A 17,650-nucleotide genomic window follows, 5' to 3' on the forward strand; every position below is an offset into this window, starting at 1 on the left:
TTTCCCTGTGTATTTCTAAGAAACTCAATAATCAAATGTTATTTGAAATCTCTCTCTATTAAAATGCAGAGATGGTTTAATTCACTGTGTGCTACGTTTGGGTCAGTATTTTCCATCTCCCCTAAGGGAAAAGGGTTAGAAGACTTTAGTGTCCATGGCAGTAGAACTGGTCTGCAGCACAGTCAGATCTTCTTGCCTGGCTAGCTGTGCTTGGAGTTTCCAATAGGAAATTCTGTTTCTAACATCTGATTGTAGTAATTAGTGGATTTGCCCATCAATACAGGATGGAGAAAGAGGAGAGGGAGTTGTGGCAGATGCATCCTTGCTTCCTAGAGTTCTCCCATCCTCTGCTTCATGTTCTTCATCCCTGTTACTGCCCAGTGAGCTGAGCCTACGGAGCGAGTGTTCCTCGTGCTGGTTCACCTTACACATCGAGCATATCCATTATGCATGGTGTAAAGGTCAGGCTGCACCACCTGGAAAGACAAGCTGTGTCATCACTAAGTAGGTTTCCAGCCATTTTGCAGCCATTCTGCCACTGAGAGGATGTTAACAGTTATGAGTTTCTCTGAAGAATTTTGGTATGTAATTATGGCACTGAAGAAACCACATGTGAACATCATGTGCTGCACCAACCACTGGCAGGTCCGTTAGCAGAAAGATGCAGGAGCAGGCTGAATTGCTTCCAAATGCTCTGGCACAATGATGCTGAGAAGGCTGCTTGTTCTTCTGTAATTACTTCCTTGAATTTGGGCATCCGTCAAGCCCTAATGGTTTCCTTATGGTTTGGTGGTTGTGTCTCTGCTGTCACTGTGTCAGGAAGAGCAGCTCAGATTTCTTCTAGCCGTGGATGTTCTCTTTTCTCATGCTGTTGAATGACAAGCTCTTGCACATGTGCAGGCAAGTACAGGGTTTTATGGCAGGGAGCTACCCTGCTCTGGTACTTCCTTCTGCTTTAGGGGTCTTGTAGGCAGAGTGGGAAGCAGTCTCAGGAAAGGTTGGCAGCCCTGACTTGATCTTTGGGCTGCACATTGGCTGATGGGGAATCCCTGGGGGGAGATTTCCCTGCTTGTGGCTGTCTACTTGGGAAGGTCAGCAGTGGAAACGTCTCCTGAAATCCTTCTGTAGAAACAAAGAAAACAAAATACCTAGCATAGTCCCTTGGGAATATTTCTTGATGCCAGGGTGAGCGGGGCTGCATGTGGGGAGTGGTGCTGGCTGGTGGGACAGTGAGATTTGCACAGGCAGGTGCGCTGTTGAAAAGGAGCTGAAACTACAAATTGGGTCGAGAGCTTGAAGAGAGAAGAATAGAATAGAGTACAATACAACAGAGTACAGTACAATGTGCTTTGTTTGCATAGAAGAGAATATTTCAGTTGGAAGGGACTTAGAATGATCCAACTGCCTGACCACTGCAGGGCTAACCAAAAGTTAAAGCAAATTCTTAAGGTGTTTTCCAAGTGCCTGTTGAACACTGACAGTCTTGGGGCATTGATCACATCTCTAGGAAGCCTGTTTGAGATGGTGTCAGGACTTCTTAGTTGTTTGCCTTACCCCAAACATTGGGCTTCTTGGTTATTCCCCCGGTAATGACTCTGCTCTCTCCATTTGAGATGTCTGAAATTATGGAAGACTTCTCCCATGCTTGTGATAACCTCTGGAGCAAACCTTTTCTCTTTGGAGTGATATCACTAATGTCACACCTTATATCTTGTCTGAGAAGTATATGCTGAAGTCCTGTGAGACAGGTGGGCACATAAAAATACAGCAATTTCAAGAGCCCACAAAATCAAAAAGAAGCTCTTCTGAATCACTAGGAAGACTTTTCCCTGAGAAATTCTCATTGATTTCCATCAGTGTTCTAGCAGCTAGTCTCTGTAATGGTGTGCAGCTACCAGGGCCATAATTTACATGAAAATAAATGGTAAGGATCTGGTTTTGTCTTCCACATTCCCATGAAGGAAGATTGCATTTCTCTAGGAGTGACTCCCTGGAGATCAGGGTATTTTCCCACTTAAAGTCTGGCATATGGCACCTGGCCAATATGAACACCTTGAAAGACTGAATGAAACAACATATTTAGCATGTTGGATATATTACACAGCCATCCAGATTAGTGATTTGAAATGATCAGGACTAGATTATTCTGCTTATATTTAACGTATAATGGAATGCGGTGAAATACATCTGTTTTCAGGCTGCCTACTAGCTTCTTGACAGCTTGATAGAGCTTTATGTCTGCATGTTCTAAGAGCTTGAACATCTGGGCCTGTGTATAAAAATTGAAGCCAAGCATCTGACTGAGAAATCCAAAATAACCCTATTTTCAAAATGTGAATTGCTTGATCTTGTAGCAGAGCTCCTCTGCCTTCACGTGTGAGTGGCTGCTGTATCGATCCTACCCAAGGATGGAGATGGAGGGACTTGCCCTTTCCTTCACTTCATTTTCCACCCACAGCTGCATCACATATGTGAATTCTTCCCCATCATTTCGGATCACATCATACACGATGAGCTGGTGTCCCAGTGAAGCTCAGCCAAGTGTAGAGGCAGGAGGAGGGGTGTGTGTGCTGGCCAGACGGGCTGGGAGGCGCATTGTTCCTCCGGGCTCGTGGCCTCAGCTGTTGAGAAGTTGAGTGCCCTTTGGTCTCATCCCCCTTGTGTGGGTTGGAAATGTTTGCCTGTGTGTTGGTGAGTGTGGAAATGCAGATCAGGCTGCCTTGGAGGCAGACAAAACTCTGTTTGCTTTTGGGATTCTTTCAGGGAGAAAAATGTGGCTCAACTGTTTTTATATTCTGAGCGCGAGCATGTGTTGTGGAGCAGAGAAAGCCTTTAGTAATTGGTACCATTAGCCTCTGGGAGCATAATCAGTGCAGTAATAATAAAATTGGCATCAATAAGAAAGGTTTTATTCTGGTTACGTTGTCTGGCAAAGCAAGCAGTGATCTATTAGGGCAGGGAATGAACAGGCACATCCCAAATTAACAAACTTCATCAATGTGCTGCAGCCAAGGCAACCAAAGACAGTCTGGACTGCTCTTGCGGAGCTTCTGAATGGGCCAGCTGCTGAGGGGAGAAGCTGTCAAATGTCTTACTTGGGAACTTTGTATCTCCCAAGTTGTTTCTTCAATTAAACAACTCAATTTATAAAACCCTCAGATGTTACACAGCAAAGGAGTATTTCAGCTGATGAAAGACCTAAGAAAAGAGGGAAGTGAGTTTTGGACCAGGGCAGCAGTACGTGGAGACAGAGCACCCTGTCCTGCAGCTCAACTTGAGTCCATGTGTGATGTCCCTTGTGGGGTGCATGGTTGTCTGATGGGAAGGGTGTGTAATGAGGATCCTCAGGTTTCTGCTGTGGGTTTTGTGTGAGCTGATGCTTTTCTAACTGCAGTTCTTGAAGCTCTGCTGTGGAGGCCAACTAATCACCATATAACAAAAGCTTCTGGTGACTTAATAGGGCATGTGAGGACTTGTTGGAAGGAGGATCCTCAGGCAGTGAATAAATCAAAAAGGACTTTAGAAACAGGAGGTGCATTTTGGAGAGGAGAGGATGTCCTCACTCCTCAGGAACACACAGTGTATCCACTTCATGGGGAAGAGAGAAGAGTAATAGGTTTCTTTGGTGATTTGCAAGGTAGAAAGATCAGGACATCCTGAGATGATGGGCTACAGGCCATGATGCTGGTTAACCCCTGGTGGTTGGGGCAAGTCTATCTGCTGCTCAAAGTTTCTGTAAAAAGTGAGGGGAGAACTAGAGAGTAGCTGTGATGTTACATGCACCAGCTGTGAAACTGCTGGAAATGTGGAAAGCCTGTAGGTGGAAGTGAGGCTCTGTGATGTATTTTAGCAAATACAACTCTGATGAAGTTGCTTTCTTAGATGGTAAAAAAAAAAAAAAAAAGCTGGTCAGATCAAAGAAAACATGTCTAACTGGGGAGGTTTGGTAACCAAAATAACCCGAGACAAACCCTGATTGATTTTTCCAGCTCCTGGGAAGCTCTATGAGGTGAAGCTGGTGGCTTTCAATAAGCATGAAGATGGTTATGCAGCTGTGTGGAAGGGCAAAACAGAAAAGGCACCTGCAGCAGCAGTAGGTGAGGAATGCCCTTCATTTGTTGTCTGTCTCTTCTGCTTCGCATGTGGCTTCAAAGGAAGGGTGGAAGTCTAAGTTACTAAAGATGAATTTGAAGAAGGATGATACAGAAACTGAGAAGGTCCCAATATAAGGAAACTCCCATTGCAAATTGTGTTGGAGGAGTTATCTTGGGAAAGCAAGAAAGGAGCAAAATGTCCCCCTTCTCATTAGGATTATTCTTGTATTGGATATGGATTCGCCTCACCATGTTCTCTCTGGCCCCATTAGTGGCTTGGAGGTGGTCTTGGAAATGCCAAATAACCTGGGCTTAATCTCTTCTGTTGTAAGGATTTCAAATGTGAAGTAGCCATGCCAGGGTCTTTGCAGTAAAAGTAAAAAGTAAAAGCTCTGGAGACGTAGGTTCCATTCTCAGCTCTACCAGTCTGCTGTGGGGTAGTGAACAATCTGGGCTCCTCCTTACCTGGTGTGGGCCTGTCAGGTGGGCAGCTATGATCTGACCTCCTGCGCTCCACAGTAGTACCACACCACCTTGGTGTGTAGATCCTCATTGTGATCTGTCCCACATGAGAGAAAAAGCATGGACTGCTGCATGCACAGAAAGGTTAAGCTGGGCTTACTCTGGGGGAAACCACGTTGGTGCAGGCTTCCCAACCTTGGCCTGCTGTGTTCCTTGTTTTCTGTGTCCATGGTGGCTGTCCCTTTCTTTACTGTCAGGTATGTCTCCACATCTCTTTTCTCTTTTTGTTTTGCACCACAGACCCCCCTGTGCAGAAGGGTCCTCCGCTGCCTCCAGTCCAAGTCTATGCAGAGTCCAACAGCTCAACTTCCATATGGCTCAGGTGGAAGAAACCTGACTTCACTACAGTCAAAATTGTCAACTACACCGTGCGCTTCAGCCCCTGGGGCCTGAAAAACGCCTCTCTTGTTACGTACTACACAAGGTAAAGAGGGATGCTAAGGGTTCATCTGCCAGGTATTGGTCAGGACAGGAGGAACCTGCATGGAAGTTGCAGTACTGAGCAAAATTCCTGGGTGTTTCACGTGCTGGAAACATCTGCCTTGGCTGCAGATACATTCAGGACTGCTGAAATGTGGCACTGGGACTTGTTTATGACTTGAATACCAAGGGGTCATTTACTGGCTGGTCTCTGCATCTTTTCTGCTCTATATGGGCCTTACATGCTGGTTTCCCTGATAATAACATAGCCGGGTCCATTTATGGCTAGCCTCAAGGCATTAATGATTTGTGGGATGGTCCTCATAAGTTTGGTTTAGAAATTGCTAGATTTAAGCACTTAAAATAACTTGGGGTTGTATTTTAAATCTGAATTCCTATGCAGGTTTTCAGCCTATAACCAGGCTGTGTTTTCAAGATTTTCTGTGCAAGCACCTCAGAAATGGTCCTGGAGGCTGAGAACTGACTTTGCTCTGTAACTGGGAGCTGAGTTCTCTTGCATGCACATGAGTGCAGGAGATGAAGCTTCATATGAAAAATCAAATACTGTAGGAATTAGTATGGTCTCTTACAGTGCTCCTGGTAAGGTGCCAAGGTGGCAGTGGGTGGGGGAACCATCTAGTGTTCATGGCCCTGTGAGTGTGTCCTTTTTTGCCAGCTCGGACGAAGACATTCTCATTAGTGGGTTGAAGCCCTACACCAGGTATGAGTTTGCTGTGCAGTCCAATGGTGTTGGCATCGATGGGCCCTTCGGCAGTGTGGTGGAGCGGGTCACCCTTCCTGACCGTGAGTATTTATGGGAATTGAAGCCTGATTTTTCCTGAATCTCTCTCAAATCTCTCCCAGTGTGCTTCTGAGAGATGTGGTGATCTTGGATCACCTCCAGACTCTGGTGTCTCGGAGTAGCTAAAAGGCTAAGAGCCACTAAGCATCCTGGTGGCTTTCCCAAGCCCATCGCATGAGTGCTGCCTTTGAGAACAGAGAGAGGCATGTCAAGAGAACGAAGGCAACAATTATTGTTACTGTGGGATTTCCTTGGGACTTCAGAGAAATCCTACTTGTCAGGGATAGCTGTTCAGCTTCACAGAGCAGCAGTGATGGACTTTGGAGGTTGAACGCTCTCCTCCTCTTCTCTGCCAGGTCCTTCAACTCCTCCATCTGACCTGCGGCTGCACCCGCTCAACCCCTATGCAGTCCAGGTGCACTGGTGCCCCCCTTCTGAGCCCAACGGCATCATTGTGGAGTACCTCATCCTGTACAATGCCAACCACACGCAGCCTGATGACATGTGGACCTTGCTGACACGAGAAGGTGAGCCTCCTCCAGGTACTGTAGTACCCCACCACGTCCTCCTTGTCTTCCTGCCTTCCTCCTTGTCCATGAAGCAATGATTGGTCAGTCCTGCTGCCAGCTTTATTTGAGCATACCCTGGGCTTTGGTTCTGGTCATGTAGGAGAGTCCAGGGACATGACTACTAGGAAACATAAAATCATACATGTCTAGGGCTGAAAGAGCCATTATCATCCAAACATCCTGCAGATACAAGCTGGCAGCCACTAATTCCTAGGAGAACGTATGCCAGCAACACCACGTGCATTCTGTATTATCAACTACTTAAGCAGCAAGTTCTTTAATACCAAGAGGTAGATGAATTACCTCTTGGAGCTCATGAAACAAAATCCCTCACTTCTGAGGGTCCAACAGAATTCCACTGCTGCTGTGCTGAAGCCTTTGAATACTCTTGGAACTGCACATGTTCAATCTCATTTGACTTGCTTTTGATCAGGAAATATCTTCAGCACTGAAGTGCATGGCCTGGAAAGTGATACCAGATACTTCTTCAAGATGGGAGCCAAGACAGTCGTGGGATCTGGTCCCTATTCCAACGTGAAGGATGTGCACACCCTCCGGGAGAAGTTGTCTGGTATGAATTGCCTCTTTCTCCTGGTGCAGGAAGCTGAAGACCCCAATTTGTCAGCAGTAGCATTTCTGGTCAAGCCATTGCCTGATGTCCTTGTGCCTGCTGTGAGATCTGACTGTGTGTGGGCCAGTTAAGAGGGTCATGGCAAAGTCCTCAGATGTGCAGCTCCATAGGCTTTAGCCAGCTCCAGAACCCATCCCACAGAACTTCATCTCTCCTGCCCGTTCCAGCTCCCATGGGAAGGCACATGGACCCTGCATCCAGCTGCCTTCCCATTTGCCCTGTGTACCATGAAATTAATGAATGTGCACAGATGCCAGTTTGCTTTAAGCTGCTCTAAAAATTGTCACTGCCAAGTGATCTTCTTCCTGTGTATAGAGGCATCACCTGTTAGTTTTAGAGATGCAGTTGCTTCTCTGAACATTAGACACTTTGTACCTTCTCCCTGCTAGCAGCTGAAATGATGGATCTGTCCTTCCTCTACTAGATGTTCTGGATATCCACTCTGTCACGGGAATAATCGTGGGAGTCTGCCTGGGGCTGCTCTGCATACTCTTCTGCATGTGTGCCAGCTTCCGGAGCAGCAAGCAGAGGTAAGGGTCCCTCCTCTTTCTGGAGGGAAAGGAGGCTGAGGACGAAGGAGACAAAATCCCCTGAGCTGCTTCCCCATATTCAGCTGGTCTGGTTAGGATGCAGTGCCTGACATCAGACTGAGTCTTAGGAGTGCTACCTGGCTAAGGAGCATATGCAGTATAATCTTTTCACTGATTTATTTTCTTATTGGTTTCTCTTTAATCTGCATTGTTCAACTAATAGGTGTTTTTTTCAGACAAAGGAAAAAAAAACAAAACAAGAGGAAGAAACTGTCTCTGTGTGAGCAGTGTTTTGCTTCTGAGGTTGGACAACTCTAAGGGTGTTTGGGAAGGGTTTGTTAACTTCCAGTTGGGAAAACGATGAAAGATTTCCAAGTGACTGGCTGGTTTAAGGAGGCTTGGACTCAGCCCAAAGCCCCCTGCTGTCCCAGGTATCTGAGTCCAGCCACAGGCATTTGGAAAGACCATGACTGGAAACCAGCTGAGTTGCTGAGAAAAGCTTTGAGCTGGCAGCAGATCTTGAGACCAGGAACAAGCAACTCCTGAAGTCTTGTCCTAATGTGGACATCAAACTTTTCTGTCCTGTTTCAACTTTTACCTGTAAAGCAGAGCTAACAGAAGTGACATACTTCCCCAGAGGCTGGGGTTAGAGAGCACTTGCTTTAGAGATGGGACTTGTGTTGTCTGCTGCCCGTGTGTTCCAGTAGTGAGAGGAGAGCTTGGCATCCAGGATTATGCTTGGTTTGAGCTTAAGGATTGGTGAAAGTGGCAAAGAGATGTGTATGGGAAGAGGCTGCTGCAGTAAAAGCTTTTGCAGCAGGATGTGAATAGAGGGTCCCCTTACTCAGGAGCAGCAGAGCCTTGAGCGTGGTCATTTCCACAAGCACGGGCTGAGTGGCCTGCAGGGGATCACTTTATTTGGCAGTCCATGACTGTTTGGGACAGAGGAGAAAGAAACTCATGAGAGATGTCAACTCTTGCTTGTTTTCATGCAGGGAGGCCCTGCCGGGTCTAGATTCCCAGGCAGCTGGCAACCACACCTACTACCACCGGAGCAGGCAAGGGATGGCAGCTCCCAGTGCCACCTTGGACTCACATGAGCTAGAGTCCCTCATGTCCCCACTCCCAGAGGATGCACCTGTGCCCCTGGGGGACATCACAGAACTGACGGAAGTGCACAGCCTCATCCACACGAACCTCCCTAAGGACATTGTCCATGGGAAGAGGAAGGTAAGGACCCATGCATGTGGTGACTGGGCTCCCATGCTAGGCCCAGAGCCTTTGGTGTGTCACTGATGGGGGAGCAGGGCCTGATCCTGTCCTGGCTGTGCAAGGTGCTCTGGGCAGCCATGCATTTCCCTCTCTGTAAAACTAACTGGCTGAGTCTTGGCTGCCAGATCCAAGTTTGGGATCCCTGTGCCACCTACCACCCCTTTCCATCTCCTGGGACAGTGACCCCCTCATCCCCAGAGGAGCAGCTACCAAACATGCTGCCGCAGAAAGCTGCGCTGTTCTGGTTGCTGTGGCATGTAGATGGTGTGGGAAAGTGTGTTGTCCAGAGGAGATGCTCTGCCTTCCTGGATACTCTTGCTTACAGCAAAAGCAGCTTTATCCAGAAACAGTGTGTTCACTGGAACACCCCTGGAGATAGACAAGAAATTGTTTAATTTATAAACCTTATTTTTTGAAGTAGTCTTTTCCTTTCCTGGTTGGTTTGCCTGACATTGCATTGTCTTTCATTCTACCCTGCCTGTTTCCTCTCTCAAGCTTGCCTGAAACATTTCATTCCATTAGGGAACCTTTAATTGGCCTAATTTAGTTAATCTGTTTATGTCTCTCTTTGTAGCCCAGGGAGAGCATGTAAAGTAATTAGGAGGTTCAGTAAAACAAATGCATTGTGAGCGCATGGGATCTCAGCAGTGTGTTTGTGTGTCACCCCAGGGAAGGTGAGTTCAGGATCCCTCCTGACCACCAGACCCATCCTGGCTGCTAAAGGTGATGTGGGTATGGTCGTTAGGAAATGCAGCATCTTCTGCTGGCTTTAATAGTCCTGAAGCTGTGCTCTTGGCCATCCCCAAGTGCTGTGGCAGATCCATGCTCAGATGAGGAGAGGTGGTTTGTAGCCAAGCTGCATCTGTGGGTTTTGGTGGAATGGAGCTGCCTCCCTGGACCCAAGCTGAGGAGCACGAGGCATTTCCTACAGCCCTTTCTGTTGTATAAGGGACAAACGTGTTCCATGATGGTGACTTACCCTGAGAACAGGTCAGGGTCTGGGGAAGTTGCCTCCCTTGGGAGGCCTTTCTGGGGGCAGCAAATCCAGACCTCACTTCCAAAGAAGCAATCCTGCCTGCAAAGGTTTACACAAAGATGTTCATTTGTGCAGAGCATGGGCTGGAGAGGGTAGTGCCAAGGCCTGGCTTCTCAGGGCTCAGCCTGACAGCTTGAGGTACCCAGTGTCTGTCACAGAAGCTGGCAGTGTCTGGCAGCAGGGTGATGTTCAGAGATCAGAGCTCTGAGGTGAGAGATGATTGTGGCTGTAGTGCCTCTGCCTCCCTAATCGGAAGGGGAAAGGCCACCGAGAGTTAAGTTCACTGAGGATTTTTGCCAGCAGAATAAAGAGCTTGTTTTTTTTATGGATCCAGATAGGGAAGCAAGGATCATTGAGGAGCAGCCACACGAAGCCACCTGGAGAGCATGTTTGTCCCCCGGAGAGCAGGGTTGTCACCCATGCCGCCTGGACTGGATGGCCTGGCGTGTGGAGAGTTCCGAGTGGCAGCCGGGAGCAACAGGCTGTTGTTGCTGGGAGTGGGCACTGGAGGGAGATGTGCTCCCGCACAGCCCACCCTGCTCCCTCGGCTGCCCAGTTCCTGCTGGACGTGCCACCTGAGCCAGCCCTGAGCCCTGTCACATCTGTACTCTGATGTGTGTAATCCAGGTTGAGAAGGCTCAAAACCATCTTTGTGCTGCAGTTGCCAAGAGGCCACATGTCTGCATGGGGGTTTTACCTGGCTGGGTGGTCAGTGGACAGCTGACAACTCCATTAGGCAGGAGTGCACTCGGCCATTTAATGGGCCCTTTTCCTTCCTTCTTGAGTGTTTCCCAGTGGTCTCACACAAGGATTTGCAAATACACTGACAAGTGATTTTCCTCTCTCACTCAAGTGACCCCTAGACCAATGCCCTCGGTAGCCATGTTATGAATTACACCGTAATGCACAGGCTGTGGTGATGCAGCTCTGTTTCTCCTGACAGATGGACTAAGGATGATAAAGTGGCTCTGCTCCAGACATCTCTGTCACTGCTGTTTTTGGGCCAAGTGATTTAAGGGGTGGGAGAGAAGTTAAAAAGCATCTGCTTTCTATGGAAGACTTCAGTTTTTCATTGAGTGGAGCCAAACCCAAGCATCTTGGCTTGAAAATGTTTGCTGTTGTGCTTCTTGTGAGCTGGAACCTTCTTTGCTTGCTGCCCTGCTCCTTCCCTGTGGGCCTCTTCCCTGTGAGGACTTCCCATGAAGCATCCTTGTGACTTGGAAAGCAAAAGCTCTAACACGTCAGGGAAGTTTTATCTACCCGGGTTCTTTGTAATTTTTGTGTCAAATTTCATCTATGTGGAAAAGAAGTCCTGAAGTTTTCTGACAAGTCTTTGGTGAGAGCTGTGCTACAGTTGAGAACTAGCAGAGACCCTCCTTTATCTGACTGGGGAGAGGTCTGTGTTATGCTGCATCTTTTCTGGAGGCACAGGGGTGCCTATATGTTTGCATGACCTGGAGCTTTCCCACTCACCCATTGCTGAGGTGCTGTTCAGCAATGAATTCTTGCTTTCCACTCTGGCACCCTTAAAAGCTTGGCACATCTGAAATGTCCCCAGCTTTGTTTTACATAGGATTTCAAGCTAGCTTAAATAACCATCCTCATAAAACAGGGAAGGTTTCAAGATCAACATTTCCTGCATGTTCATTCTCAGCTCATATATTTGCATGAAATCGTTACTAGTCACTGAAAAGGTAACATGATCTAGGCACATTTTTACCAGTCAGAGTTTCTATTAAAAGGCTAAAATGAAAAGGCTTGTTTGCTTTGATAGGGATTTAGCTGTAATGGAAACACCTTTTGTTGGAAGATGTTTCTATTATTTTTCATTCTTGTGTTTGCAGTGAGCTGACAAAGGGATTTCCTCCTCTTTAAATTAGTATTAGACTGACACTCCTTGCCTTCCTTACTCTATTGAAAAAAACAAGAGAACATTTCCTTGTCTTCAGCCATTCCCTACCCTTCCCCCTGAGTAGAAAGAAATATCATTTATTACACCAAAAAGATACTGCAAAAAAAACAAAACAGAGAAGCTTTCAGGCACAAAAAACGTTTTCAGGTCTGTGATGAAAAAAGGCCTAGAGTTAATTGCCACTGCCTAACTTAGAGACTAAGCCCCAAGAGGGTGGTTTTTTTCCCCGCTTTCAGACATAATGTGCTTGAACAACATGTGGGATATAGGCCATGTTGTGTGGCTGATGGTTTCTTCTGTTTGTTGAAAGTTGCAAACTGGTACAAAACAAGTTTGTTCTTGGTTGCAGCCAATTTCAGCCAGAGCTGAGCAGGCTGTTCCCAGAGTCATCAAAACCTATGTAAACATGGCAGATTGACATTCCTGCTAACAGATGGTCCATTGGGGATTGCCTGTTTCTTTCCACATTTTTTGGTATTCACAAGATGCCTGTGAGAAGGTTTTCAAGTTTGCTCTGTGTGGGTATGTGTATGATGCTCAGATCCTTCTGATGGCAAATACGCGTGGAAGCGCCTATAATAGGACACACATTTGTCTGCATGTGTGCGTGTTTGTGTAGGTTCAGTGCTGAAATTTCCAGGCAGTATTTGCTCAGTAACGTATGTTCCTTGGAAGAGGCTCAGGAGCCATCAGTCAGTGATGTAGCTGCAGAAAGCCTTTCAGATGGCAGCAGAAGCAAATTGAACACGTTCCTTGACTACTCACACGGAGTGTTACTCCTTATTGTGAGCTGTGTGTGATCGCTTTGTTGATTTCTTGCTATTAAAGTGTAGCTTAGTGATTGTCCACTTAGAAAGGGAGCAATTAGGGAATACTCTTGGCTCAGAATATATTCTTGAGGATTGCAGAGAGAGAAATGGCACAGACACTGCCTCCAGCATCCACTTCTGAATTAGCAAATGCTTGATATCCACAGTGCTGGGTTCGGACATCCCTGTACTGCAGGGTGCTGCCATATAAATGAGGCCCTTAACTACTTATTTTCTTGGGGATTCATCCTCAGGGAGCAGCAAAGCTCCTATGGCTGGGGGTTGGTGCTGGGCTGTTACACTGCTCTGCCTCCCACAAGGTGTTGACCCCTTTTGGACAGAGGGTGCTCAGAAATGGCCCAGGCAGCTCTTCAGTGCATACGTGAGGGCTGTAACGTGCCTGCTGCCAGCACCAACAGCACGAGGTAGCATTTGATTCTTGCTAAATAGCTGACTTAGGAATGCCTGGCTCACATACAACATCTGGTTGTGTATTTCTACCTAATTTCCAACCAGATGGACTGAAGCACAAGGAGGTCAAATGACTCACACAAGGTCGGGCTGATGTCAGAAATTTCCTTGTTGTCTCGGCTGGGCTCATGCTATGTTGACTGGTGTTGGAATAGATCTGGCCTGTGTAAGTAGCAGCCACGTCTGCAGAGCAGGAAGGCAGGTTTCTCCTGCCTGGCAGGCAGCAGTAAGTGGTTAGTGGGTTTGGATCCACGTGCTGGGTGTCTTCACCCTACACAGCCCATTGTGCTCACACCACCAGTGTTCTGTGTGCATGTGCACACTCGCAGTCATGTCAGGTCAGGATTTTCTGCTCACTTCAGCCTTGGGTTGGCCTCTCACTTCTGTCCAGGCAACATGTAATATCTATGAAATGAGCCCAGAGGTAAGTGGCTCCCTTCCTTAATGTGAGCACCCATGTGTGTAGGTGTGTATGTATGTATGTGAGTCTGGAGCAAGGCAGAGCTCAGGTAAATGCAGGGCAGCTCAATAAAATCAAAACCTGGAAAGGACATACTTTTTTGCCAGTGAACTAATAGTCTGAGCTGTTAAATAACTTCAGCTCTTAAAGACACACATTCCCATGCACAGAGGTGTGCATTCAGCAGTTTATTGCAAGGGGAAGCTGAGAGAACCCAGAACAAATTGTGTTCAGCCCATATAATTTAATTAGATCTACAAACAAGGTAACACTGGTTGCCCAGGGGACTTTAAGCTGAGCTAAGAATTGCTTGGTGGTCTGTTGAAAAAAAAATTAAAAACAACAACAAAAATACAAAAAATGAGGCCCCCGGTTTTGGGCCTCTGTGTTGTTGGGAACTGGGAGAGTCTTTAACCAAGCCCTAGCTTAGAGCAGGAAGTCTGTCTGCACCATGGAGAGAGCAGTTGAGCTTTGTCCCCAGCTCTTTCTGGAGCTGACATGCAGTGCACACAGGTGAGCTCCGTCTCCGTGCTACTGAATGTTGCTTGTGCCAGAGCAAACGCTGTGATGGTTCTGCTCCAGGTTGCCACCACCCCTCTTCTTTTCCAGCTTCTGCTCTGGGTTGTTTGCAGCTTTGCAAGCAGTGGGGCTTTATGTGATGTCATGTGCCATGATATCCCTGTTGGCTTAAAACTCTGCAAGTCAGTGGAGAGCCCACTTTGGTTGTCAACCATCTGGCAACTTCTATCCACTTGCTCTGCACCAGACCATGTAACAGACCAATAGAGCTTGTTGTAATTGGGTGACTGTGTGAGTCCCTCCTAGCAAACATTTTTATTTTGATGCCTTTAGAAGTGATCTCTGCTTTTAATTTGTATCTTCTAACACCATGGTATTTTCCCCTACTCAAAATTGCCTTTTGCTCCTCATTTCAGGTTTATGCAGATGAGAATCTCTTTCTGTGATAATTGGATCTTTTCTCCTCCCAATTTTCTTTTGCAGTCTTCATGGAATAAATCAGCTAACCAGCCCTGGACAAACAGCATAGCTAGATATGGGGACACCATCACAAAAGAGCCTCTCTGTGCTGTGAATGGATCACTGAAGCTCCCTTCCAGTGCGGGACAGAAGCTTTTGTTGCAAGCTCTGGTTTATGATGCTGTGATGGTGGGTGTCTTTGGTGGTTTATTGACTTGTGTATTCTGATGTGATTTTTTTTCCATTTATGCTCCCCATTTCCGTTTTTCTGCAGAGCAGGAGAAAGTGTTTTCTTTTCTGAGCTCCCTCTAGTTGGCTGATCGTGGGCTTTAATTTTTTTTTGGGGGGGGGTTATATGAGTGTGTACCAGTGAGGCTGATGAGGTTTGAGTAAAAGCTGTTTGTTTATTTCAAGAATTGTTCAAAGCCTCAACTCTCCCCTGATCTTCTGTCTTGACTCCATCCAGCCCTTGAGGGCCTGTGCTGTGGGCTTGTTCTTTCAGTGATGAAGTGGGGTCAGACAGCTGGGTTGCCAGCAGGGTTGTGGCAGACCTGGTTCCTGAGGACCAGAAGGTAGGCACCAGCACTCTGCCCTGAGCCTTTGCTGAGGCCCTGCTGCCAGCAGCCTGTTGGAGTTTGGAGCTGCAGTGCTCAGCACAGTCATGAAGATCTGCAGTGTGCTCACCTGCAAGAGGGATTGCATTTTTGCCTGTAAAAGAGTCAAAGATCAAGGGCTGATTTAAACTCCTCCAGATAGGGTAGAGCAATTTCTACTGCACTTTTTGTGTGAGTGCACAGATGAGGAGGAAATCCCATTTCTGGTTTTGCTTCATTAGAACAAATAAGCGCTGTGATTTTTGGGAGAGTCTGTACAACCATCATGATGTCTATGCTGCAGTCAGAAGCAAAGCAAGCTGGCACCTGCTCTGATTGACTCTGGACCAGATTTCTTAGGTTAATGCTTTAAAAAATTCACCCCCTTCCCCAGAAAATATTTCTAAGTAACTACCTGTGTTTCCTTCCTAGAAAGTAGTGTGAAAATCAATTATACACAGGATGTAATTAACATTGTGGATGAAGACAGTATTTTACAACCCAATTACAGGGCACCATTTACAGCACAGCTTACCCATCAGAGTTTGTCAGCAAAAGGAGAAAAGTGTTAAAATATGGAAATGATGCACAAAGTTGGCTTCAACAGAAATTACACGTGGGATAGCACTTCCAGACTCGGAATTGTCTTCTTGCCACTAAATCACACTCAGCCCAGAATCTGAGCCCTGATTGCCTGCAGAGCTCTTTGTGAGCTTCCAAACCAATTTGCCTGTTAAATTATTGAATGATAATAAGGAGAATGACCTACTTGTTAGCCAGATTTGTGGAGACCAGTAGCCTGAAGTCTGCTTAAACACCACAGAGAATGAATAGTTTTCTTTTTGAATTAAGTGCTTGAATTTACACCAGCTTTGGCAATGAGAGCTGTAACAAGCATTTTGTGATATGTAGCCAAGATTAAATGAGGGAAATTAAGGGAGCCCTGGTGTCAAATTGTGGGTATATGTAATGAGAAGTCTCAGAAGTCACTTTTCTAGTGGCCCCCTAGAAATCTGGCCATTAATATGGAAACAGACTGTTGAGTTTTAAAAATTGTGGTCTTTGACAGAGGCTTGAGGAATGGTGGCTCCAGCCTGCTAAGAAAACTGTGGGCAAATCACTCCCTTGGGACTTTGCTTTCCCAAATGTAAAATCAGAATAATGATCCTGAGGTGATTTGAGATGCTTCTTAAGACTTCAGTTTGGAGAAACATATCAAGATAATGCTTAATAGAGGCACGTGTACATCCCATTGCACTCTCTGGGATTAAAAAGAAATGCATTTCAGTGCTTGGTTGAGTCACAGCCTCAATTACCTGAATTTAATTTACCTTCTTTTTTTATTATTTTTATTTTTCCTCTGTTTGATCATAGAGTGAAGCAAAGAAAAGCCACCCACCAGCCAGCCTCCACCAAGTGGAAGCAGAGGTTATTGTCCATTCTGATTTTTCAGCCTCTGACAGAGACTATGACTCCCAGCTGCACACCCTGGAGAGTGAAGAGACAGAAACTGAGGACCAGGAGCCTGAAGAGCTCCCCTCTGGAGAGCTGGCTCTTCCCAGCTCTCCCAGCACCCAGCAGGATGCTGGCCAAGTGTTGGTGGACTGCACGGGCCATTCTGAGATAGAGACCCAGGATGAGCTGTTGTGTACCTACAGAAAGACCAATAACACAGAGGCTGTCTACATCCATGGGCTCACCAATGGCTTCCACAGGCCTGGGGAAAGTTTGGATTCAGTGGAAAGTGGAGATTCAGACTCCATCCAGGAAGGCAGGGGGGATGTTCAGCCAGTCAAGTGCCAATCGCTTTCCCAAGCCCTGGAGGAGGCTCCTCTCTGCAGTAACTCTGGTTTAACCAGTTCATCCTCAGCATCTGAGAACATGGCATGTGCCCACAATCATTAAAGAGTGAATTAATCTGATTTTGATCATGGGAGAGCTATAAGCACTAGTGAGGTACTGCATAGCCTCCACTCACTGAGCCCAGCAGGAGCCAGGAAGGCTCAGTGTCTCACCAGAGCAGGGTTTGGACCTGCCAGCTGTACATACCTTCAAGAGATCAGTAGGTCGTTTGGTAAGGGCCCACCTTCTTCCTGCTGCAACTGATCAGTAACCTGTTTTTTTGGGAGCAGGATTGAGCCATCTGCCAAAGTCTGACATGAAGCCACGGCTAGAACAGAGCCTTCTGCCTTAGACTGGGGCTGTCACTTCCCTGCAGTCCTTGGCAGGACATCATCTAGTGCTGGGAAGAGGCAGGGTGCACCCGGCCACTCTCCTCAGCTGTCTCTGCACCAGGGAGCCTTGGCACTGCTGCTGCCTGGCAGCCTGGGGGGAATTTTGTCCGAAGAGTCCCACAAGGAGGTGGAAGCCAACACAAACAACTCCAGTGAGCTGCAACCACCAGCCTTTTCTGCCCTCCCGTGGTTAAAAGGATGATAAGGCTCTTTGTGCTACCACAGTAACTCTTGTGAGCAGGCTGATCTAGTGGCCTTTTATTACACACTCTACGAGTGCCTCTAACAACTTGTACTATATAGAACCTTCTTCAGTG

The 17,650-nt window shown here is 46.9% G+C and overlaps 1 protein-coding gene across 1 annotated transcript in view; it reads left to right on the forward strand.

Annotated features, from left to right (window-relative positions):
• Positions 1-17,004, forward strand: part of IGDCC4 (immunoglobulin superfamily, DCC subclass, member 4) — a 54,157-nt gene extending 37,153 nt beyond the window's left edge. Inside the window, exons 12-20 of the mRNA XM_009995323.1 lie at positions 3,990-4,097; positions 4,857-5,040; positions 5,713-5,840; positions 6,195-6,365; positions 6,841-6,978; positions 7,463-7,568; positions 8,564-8,798; positions 14,531-14,695; positions 16,474-17,004. Of these exons, the coding sequence (XP_009993625.1) occupies positions 3,990-4,097; positions 4,857-5,040; positions 5,713-5,840; positions 6,195-6,365; positions 6,841-6,978; positions 7,463-7,568; positions 8,564-8,798; positions 14,531-14,695; positions 16,474-17,004 (1,766 nt within the window). The remainder of the gene's footprint in view (positions 1-3,989; positions 4,098-4,856; positions 5,041-5,712; positions 5,841-6,194; positions 6,366-6,840; positions 6,979-7,462; positions 7,569-8,563; positions 8,799-14,530; positions 14,696-16,473) is intronic.
• The last annotated feature ends 646 nt before the right edge of the window (positions 17,005-17,650 follow it).

Source organism: Chaetura pelagica, unplaced genomic scaffold (assembly GCF_000747805.2).
Source record: "Chaetura pelagica isolate M959 unplaced genomic scaffold, ChaPel_1.0 scaffold453, whole genome shotgun sequence".
NCBI classification, from domain to species: domain Eukaryota; kingdom Metazoa; phylum Chordata; class Aves; order Apodiformes; family Apodidae; genus Chaetura; species Chaetura pelagica.